The 8,463-nt window shown below is 41.3% G+C and overlaps 1 protein-coding gene across 3 annotated transcripts; it reads right to left on the bottom strand.

Moving 5' to 3' along the window:
• Positions 1 to 100: 100 nt before the first annotated feature.
• On the bottom strand, positions 101 to 8,448 carry LOC130182055 (RNA-binding protein 4B-like). 3 transcript variants are annotated; one of them, XM_056396597.1, is made up of 9 exons: positions 8,399 to 8,448; positions 7,570 to 7,749; positions 6,383 to 6,567; positions 5,897 to 6,079; positions 5,667 to 5,776; positions 5,104 to 5,406; positions 4,785 to 5,008; positions 4,095 to 4,499; positions 101 to 985 (listed from the first exon to the last, which is right to left on the bottom strand). In XM_056396597.1, the coding sequence occupies exons 2-9, from the start codon at positions 7,728 to 7,730 to the stop codon at positions 982 to 984; spliced, it is 1,575 nt and encodes a 524-aa protein (XP_056252572.1). In that variant the 5' UTR covers positions 7,731 to 7,749; positions 8,399 to 8,448; the 3' UTR covers positions 101 to 981. The 3 variants fall into 3 exon arrangements, with proteins under 3 accessions (XP_056252572.1, XP_056252570.1, XP_056252571.1); XM_056396595.1 differs by having other exon boundaries at positions 101 to 4,499; XM_056396596.1 differs by having other exon boundaries at positions 101 to 4,499; positions 4,803 to 5,008.
• Between the last annotated feature and the right edge of the window lie 15 nt (positions 8,449 to 8,463).

The following is an 8,463-nucleotide window of genomic DNA, read 5'->3' as shown; positions in this document are numbered from 1 at the left end:
TGATAACAGTAATTATCCAGCACCTAAGCACTGATTCATCATTTGCCAAGTTCTGAGAAGGAAACTCACATTGTTAATTATTCACACAAAGAAGCTAAAGTTCAGTTGAAATTCATTTATTGATAATTAAACATTTCAAAGAACATAGGACAAAATGTAATTTAAAACAAAATGATAATATTTGTGTTCATTGTCATTCATACAAGTTGAATGTGGCATCAAAAATCGCTGTTTGGGGGGAGAGGGGGAGTCGAGCGTTGAACCAGCAACCGATCCTGAGCCAGGTTATTCAACTCTGAAATGGAGGGCCTACAGATGTGCTCTTAAGCAAGGCACTTAACCCCAAAGTGGCCCCAGGGGCACATTTACAAAAACTAAAACAACGCATCCTACCTAAATGTCCCACGTCCAGCTCTGGCTGTGATTGCCTGGTACTCTTGAGTGACAGGCTGTTAGATACGGGATGTACTAACAACAATGTGCCTGCTTCAGAAAGGGTTCAGTTTTAGACTAAATGATGGTGTACATGTCCTCAAAAGATGGGTGTGTGAGCAGTCAGTATGTTGGGAACTGGAATGTATGAGCAGAGTATACTTGGGGGGATGAGGGGTGGGGTGGGGGTGTAGGGATATGATCAGGAAAATCGAAAGCATGAAAAAAAAGGTAATCTCCCTTTAAAAATAGATGAGAGATCCATTTCCAAAAAATCTGAAATCCTGACAAAAAAAAATCCCTGACGACAGGTGAGGAATAGAAGGTATGGCCAAAGGTGTATCTGTATGTGTGTATGAGTGTGTTTGTGAGTGTAAACGCGTGTTTCGGGGCGGGGCAGGAGTGTGTGGTCTGAGTGTTTACCTTAGTGGGGGGACACCCCATCGTCCACAGCAGTTTCAGGCCTAACGCTGCTGTTTTCCCCATCCCACGCTACAGCTGCGTGTGGCGTACGTCCAGGGCAAGGGCTCAGTTTGGCTCCCTCCCACTCTAGCTGCAATAATCAGCAAGAGGAAGAAGGTGGCTGGAGCAGCAGCAACAACAAGGCATGCAACTAACAGATCACATGGAGAAGGTGGAATAATGTGGAAAAGTAGAGAGGCTATGTGTCACTTAAACCTAGCACAGCACTACCAATGCAGGTGGCGAATAAGAAATAGGATGAGTAACTGGTGTGTGGTTCAATCACGAACGGAACAACTACTGTAAGTCATATAAAATTCAGGTGGAATCAGGTGTGCATTAGTATCATTTGCACATGTAGTCTGCTTTACATGAGTAAAATGCAAAATACATATAGGTATAAGTGTGGGATCGGACAGCTGTCTAGGTGTGATATGAATGCAGAGAAAGCAAGTGATCCTAGCCATGTGTCAAAATGAACTGTGTTTCTGTTGAGATCAGAAGAGGGAAAAGGAAAAGTCACCAGCCCTTCTCACTGCTGCTCGGGGAAAAAAACAAAACAAACAAAAAAAATAAAAAATAAAAATCAGCGGCCTTTACTATATCCAAAACAACCTTCATGTTCAACTGCAGCACCAAGACTGTCACCTCATGTCCACTCAGTCAATAACCCTATGCTACACAACATCACCAACACACCACTGCACTGCATTTAGGAAAGATGCACTTGTACCCACTCTCAGCTCGAATGATTTCTCTTTTTTCCTTTCTTTTTTTTTTTATTTTTTATTTCTAGAATCTGTACTTCAGCTTGTATCCAGCGTGTTCAGTTCATACCCTTTGCCACAGTGGCTCAAAACACTCACATGACAGTACTTCTTTTCAGCAATTCAAAAGTGTCTGCCTTTTTTTTTTTTTTTTTACAGCCTGGTTAGAACAGCTCAATAGTCCCATTTCATCTCGTCCATACTCGCTATCTTCCGCTGTTCAGGAAGAAACAATCACTTCATCTTAATATTAACAGTCAATGTTCTTACCAAATGTTGGTTGACATTACTTTTTCAGTTTAAAATAAGGTTTCAAGTATTTACAGAAGTACCAATTTTTACATTTTCTAGTATGAAAATTAGCTCAACTTTCCCTCTAGATCGCCAGTGATTTCCAAAATGTGCTGAAGCACAAAAGCAGCCGCAACTGGAACAAAACTAACAATAGAAAATCAAAAACCAATTGGAAAATGAAGTATCCCTAAAGCTCAGATTCTTTGAACGTCATTAGCCAAACAATATTTGCTGCGATTCCTCTGGCTTTTATAAATTCAAATATGTACATACAAAACCAACAACGACACAAGTCCTCTTCTTCAGGCTGGGTTCTTGGTTTCAACCAAGTATTAAAAACCATTTAACTTGGTTTTCGCACAAGATGATCTAACAGCAATTCAACACAAAACTGAAATAGACACAAATGAATGTGAATGATTACAAAATTGCTTTGATTCCTTTCTCATGTTTGAGAGGCAAACACTGACCTTGGACCAAAAACTCTGACAGGACATATTAAACTCGTCAGAGTGGTACTTGTGTTTGTGCCAACTTCAAGAGCCTGAACGAGAAAAAAACAAGCAAGGTAAATTATATCAAACTGCTCCAAGAGAACATCCAAGTAACCTACTTCAATTCAATTGCTGAAAATATCCATTCAGTGTTTTTACCCTGTTGTTATCAAAGTCATTTCAAAAGTTCTTGGCTATCCCTCCTAAGTATAAAACTTCAGCATGCACAGTCATGGACTGGTAATATCTATCTTAAGTTAAACTAAATCCCAATCAAACAAGATGCCTGTGTGTACCAGAAATTTACTGTGGAGGCACACACCAAAAACAGGCAGGCTCAAGAAAACCTTTTATGCCAGCAGGCAACCACAAAATCACATTTTGATACAAACTTAAGTGGGCTGCAACATAATCTGATTTGTCTACAATTCCAACTAATCGATTTGTGATTTTTGCCACATCAAAGATTTCCATGACCCAAAAAGCTGAAAGGGTCAAAAAATGATACAACACCAATATGAGTGTGAATTGCTTCATTAGCTTTAAAGACCTGTTAGCTCAGTGACATAGTCATAAGACAATCCAGTCAATTAACACACATTCTCATTCATCATCCAGGTGAAGGGTCTTCAGCAAAAATGGCAACAAAATCAGCCTGATGCACTGCTGAAATGTCTGCAGTTAAATGTCTGGACAAACAGGCTGTTGAATAGAAGAGGATCGATGTGACAGAGTTCCAACTAAGGCTTGTTACATACTCCACAAAGGGTGATCCTACAACAACACAAGTGTGTGGGCTCGAATGTATATTTGAAATTGGTCATCGCACAAAGAAAGAAAAGTTCTGACAAGAGGACGTTTTTCTGTATCCTGTGAACAAGTCAAGAGTGAAAGATGGATAATTTTCTCATTTTGCCAGGGCAAGAGTTCATCTGTTTAAATAACCTCTCAACTAGTTATTTAGTTATTGAGCGGTATTTTTAGTCTTGTGCCCACATAAAATGTGATGATGCAGTTTAAATTTAGTATCAATGTTGGACTGCACATTTTACTATGCAACATTGCAAGGGAACCTCCATGTTTTTATGTGGAGTACGTAAGAGGCCTTGATCCATCACCAAACAAAAAGCTTCTCTGTATCCAACCCTGTCCTCTGAGTCTAATTTTGTCCAAAGAAACATTTAAACTTCCGTAACATTCAACAAGGATCCAGCTGTGCCTCTATAACATCTAACCGAAAACTGAATATTCCGATATTAGCTGTCCCACTCATGTCCACCTGTGTCCACTTGTTAACTCAGATAGTCACCCACTTAAAGTCCATTAGCTGACAGGCAAGCTAGTTACAGACTAGGTTAAAATGTACAAAAGGGGAGATGCTTCAGATTTAAAGCAGATTCCCACATTCAAATTACAGCCTTGCTCCCTCTCCAATTTTCCTCTTTAAACTGTCCCTTATGTAAATACACACGCACGCGCGCATGCACACACACACACACGCACGCACAACCACAAACACACACACATCTGCAGTTTGGAAGGAGTGTGTGGGGAATGGGACTATCGATAAGGGGGTTCTGGCGTGTGGTAAGGGTAATCATGGCGCTGGGGCATGGGTTGCCCGTGTGCGGGTGTCTGCTCATACGGTGTGGATGTGGAGTAGCTTCCCGCTGCTGCTGCGTAAGCTCCCGATGAATCATATGCTCCGTAGCCTCCAGATGCATCATAGCCCGTCGAGGCATCGTAGCTTCCCGACGAGGCATCGTAGTTCCCAGATGAAGCGTCGTAGCTCCCTGATGAGGCGTCATAACTTCCCGAAGCGCCGTATGTTCCTGGTGCTGCGTAGGGTCCCGATGCGGCATATGTTGGGGGTGCTGTGTATGTCCCTGGGGGTGCAGGGGCTGTGGTGGAGGCCTGTGTGGTGGCTGGTGGAGGCGGAGGAGGTGGCGGAGGAGGATTGGTGTAGGCATACTGGAGGTACTGGTACTGTTGTTGGTACTGTTGATACTGTTGGTATTGATGCATTTGCTGGTAGTACTCTGTGTAAGACCTGGAGTGCAGGTTAGAGTTGAGGAGGTGAGAAGGAAGTAGAAGAAAGCAGAGTAGAAACAAAGCAAAGTTAATCCAAGATTCACATGTGATGTGAAATTATGAACAAGTGGATGTGTTTCATTTAATGTCTTTGTGAAGCATTTTGTAATCACTGATATTTGCAAGTACCATTTAAATAAACTATGAATGTTGTTATTATGTGTACAATTGGAGGCAGGTTTGAAATGATTACTTTTCTTCTGCCTCCATCCTATATGTTTTATTACAATGTGTTAATGTGTACCTAGCAACAGGATCTGACCCTTCAGGAGTGGTAGTGGCAGCTGCTGGTTCTTCAGGAGCTCCAGGTGGTGTCGGCAGCAGGGCGCGTCGTTTGGGTCGTATCTGAGCGAAGGAACCTGGAACAGGGTCGGGGAGGAGGGGGGCTCGATTTCCTCTGATTGGGCTGCGGTCCCGCTCATTTTCTGATGATGCTGCCTTTCTACCTGCCTGTTGCTCTGCCAGAACCTTGTCAGTAAATATACATAAAATGTAAAACATTGTTAGCAACACAAAAATATACATGGAGAACATTATACATTTTAAAATAAATGTTAACAGACCTTCTGTCCCTCCTGAAAGAACTTGGCTCTTGCTGCCTCAAAAAGCGTGGTTGGATCTGGTCCAGTCTGTGGTTCAACTTCTTCAACAGCAGCAGCAGCAGCAGCAGCAGCAGCACTGGGTCCAGAATTGTGATTGGCCAGGTCGTGGTACACCTGGTCAGCAACGGATCCATACACCTGGCTGGCAAGAGCACCGTATATCACCCCGTCTGCACCTTTAGCACTTGTAATGCCCTTCAGAGCAGCGTAGGTGGGGTCAAAGGATGTGGTGTTGTAGAATGAATTATGGACACTTTGTTGAACCTGTAAAGACAGACAGAAAACACCAGCATATAACAATTTGGAAATATAATCAAACCTGATCTATCTTAACAATACAAGAGTACAACCTAAAAGGTGTGAGAGAATTTTTTTTTTTTACGATGGATCTGACTGATAACAAGTTCACTACATAAGTCACGGTTTATAAACTCATGAGCTGTTATATTTTTTCCACAACTGTCTCGGTTTTCAGAGATCATTATTTAGAGGTTTCCCATCATAGCAGAGAAGAATGAACTTACTTGTATGGGTAGTCCTGCAGCAGCTGCTGCAGCTGCTGCTAGCACAGCTGCTTGACTCTGGTGATGCTCTAGTGATGGCGGTGGTCGGGGAAGAAGACCCTCTCTGCCACCTGCAAGGAGGAGGGAGCAGAAAACACAATGGGAACATGGACACGAGCTGTTTAAAGCATTCAATTACATGCAAAACATTTGCAAAGCGGATCCCTCATCTCCACTGGCTTTTACACTACCTGCAGGGTTGCCTGAATTTCCGGCTGTTACAATCTGGTTGATCAAAGGTTGGGCTTTGGACAGCTCCACAGCCAACTGACGGCCCTTGAACATGGTCCCGTTGAGAGCATCAATAGCTGCCATGGCTTCCTCCTTCCTCTCCATATGCACAAAGGCGTAGCCAACATTTGAGCATAATCTGGCTGTAGAGTGAACAGGGAGCAGCAAGATCAGTGTCAGCATTAGGCTGATTTCAAAATAAAATGTCTCTCTCATATTTTCACTGTCACCTTTCATTTAACTTGAGGATTTGTCTAGATGACATTGTGTTACCAGGAAAATGTATTTAGAAAGTTGCATTCTGGCAATACTACTGTTACCTTATACTATTCTCAACCAAAATGGCTGGTTTCAATTCATTACAGAACCAGATTTCTAAAAAATTTACCAATCTAGCTACAAAGTCTGTTCTACCACCTGTACTGGTGACAGGCTTTCTAACGCACCTTTGACTTTATCACAGTCTAAAACTCTTCCGAAAGTTGAGAACAGCCCGTGCAAGTCATCTGCTGAACATGTAGCACTGAGATTCCCCACAAATACTTTAGTGGAGTTGGGTGGCCGTGCACGGGATTCCTCGACCACCAGGGGCCTGCCTCTGTACTCTTTGCCATCAAGATGCCGTATAGCCCTGTAAGAACAAGAATTATCTTTATTACCATCATCAGAAAACACAAACAGTAACAGCAGACATTTCTGTCGCTTAAAAATGAATAAAACAATTAATGTAATAAAAGATATAAAACTATTAAAAACTAAATGCTGCCAGTCTTGCATTGTTTTTACGAGCGATTTCATTTTCAATGGAAATTACCTGTATTAAATGACAAATATCCTTAAGAACTCCAAGACTCAGCAGTTCACAGTATTGTTTGATTGTATAGTGGCCCAGTCCTTACTGTTTTTAGCCCAAACAAAGCCTCTGGTATCTCAGATGCTGCATCCTGTCAGTTCTATTATGCAAGCTTTAGACCTTTATGACACTTTTCTAATTTTGGTGTGGATCAAGGTCTGTCAGCCCTGTTTTTAATCAGAATTCTAGTTACCTTTTGATTATGCATGAGAGAGCGCTCAAAGCTATATAAGGTTTTTGGGTTTTGTCCTCCGCACCTCAGGTAAAGTGTACTTTTTCAGTGGTATACCTGCTATCGGAGTCTAATATTAAACAAGGAAGAGTTGCTTAGCAAGCTGTCATATTCAGGCTCTTCAATAAGAACGTAAGAGATTACATTGGGACTTCAGATTATTGCTTTAACACCAACATCTACATGGGAAAGATCAAATATTATTTCTTTTAATACATACTATGTATTTACTGTACAAACTTGTAGCTTCAAACAACTGTAACAAAGCAATATTGTGAAATTATACTCAGATGTACATTTCTGTAATTCTTCATAACCATATCCAACAGCATCTTTTTTTTCATGTATGTATAGATATTACATGTATAGTATAGTAGTGCATATGTTTTTATACTACTCATCATTAGAATGTATAAGCTTAAAAACTGACAGCTTGGACTGGTTTATCTGACAACAATTTAAAAAATGACACGTCTCCATTTCACAAAAATATGTAAGAAGAGCATTTCATTCATCATATCAAAAACTATGGCGGGACAGTTGAATACCTGTCTGCTGCCCCCTCTCCCTTCAGGGTAACAAAGGCATACTGTCTGAGTAGTGAGCAGGTGTTGATTTCTCCATACGGTGCAAAGAGCTTGTTTAGCTCGTCGTGAGTTGCATCTAAAGGAAGGTTGCCCACAAACAACTTCACGTTGTCACCGCTCATCTCTGTATCAACCAAGCATCTGCAAGAGAGTAAACAGGACGCATCGGTTAAGTTACATACTTTCGTTAACGTTAATTGGTTCGTGAAAATAAATAGAAGATTTACGATAATGAAAAATAACGACTAGACTAACCATAGCTGATTTTACTCAGCTGGAGTGATGATATAAGATGGGGTTATTATTTATAAATGAAGTTATTACACTGCCATCTGGTAAGGGGTGTATTGCCGTTAGCTATTCGATTATTATTAGCTAAGCTAATTAAACCGTTAACTTTCGCGGCTAAAATGTATCCAGTCAAGTTAAGGGCAGTTTGTGAGCCCGCTAGGTTAGCTAATGATGGACATACGATGTATAAACAGTAACATAAATTGATTATGTCAAATGATGTGAGCTCAGTTGCATGACCAACAGTTAGCTAAAAACTACTGGCCATCTTGTTAAACGACAGCATTAATGATGTAGCTAGCGTTAGCTAAGCTAGGCAGCTAACGCTAACGCTAACGTAGTGGTTTTATCGAAGTGGATGAAAGCGTTTACTTAGGCTAGATGCTTACCACTCGTGGGAGCTATCTTAAAGTATATAAGAATCATATCGCGTTTCAAGTTTTGCTTAAAAAGGAGGAGAAAGCATTAATTATGCCAGCACAGTACACAGACTACTTACCCAACGCGGTCCCGGAGCTGGAGTATTTCAAACCTCACATCCGCCTCCGGTTTCTGAAGAAGCAG

Source organism: Seriola aureovittata, chromosome 15 (genome assembly GCF_021018895.1).
Source record: "Seriola aureovittata isolate HTS-2021-v1 ecotype China chromosome 15, ASM2101889v1, whole genome shotgun sequence".
Lineage (NCBI taxonomy): Eukaryota > Metazoa > Chordata > Actinopteri > Carangiformes > Carangidae > Seriola > Seriola aureovittata.
The sequence above is the reverse complement of the archived record's forward strand: the minus strand, read 5'-3'. Positions and strand labels throughout refer to the sequence as shown.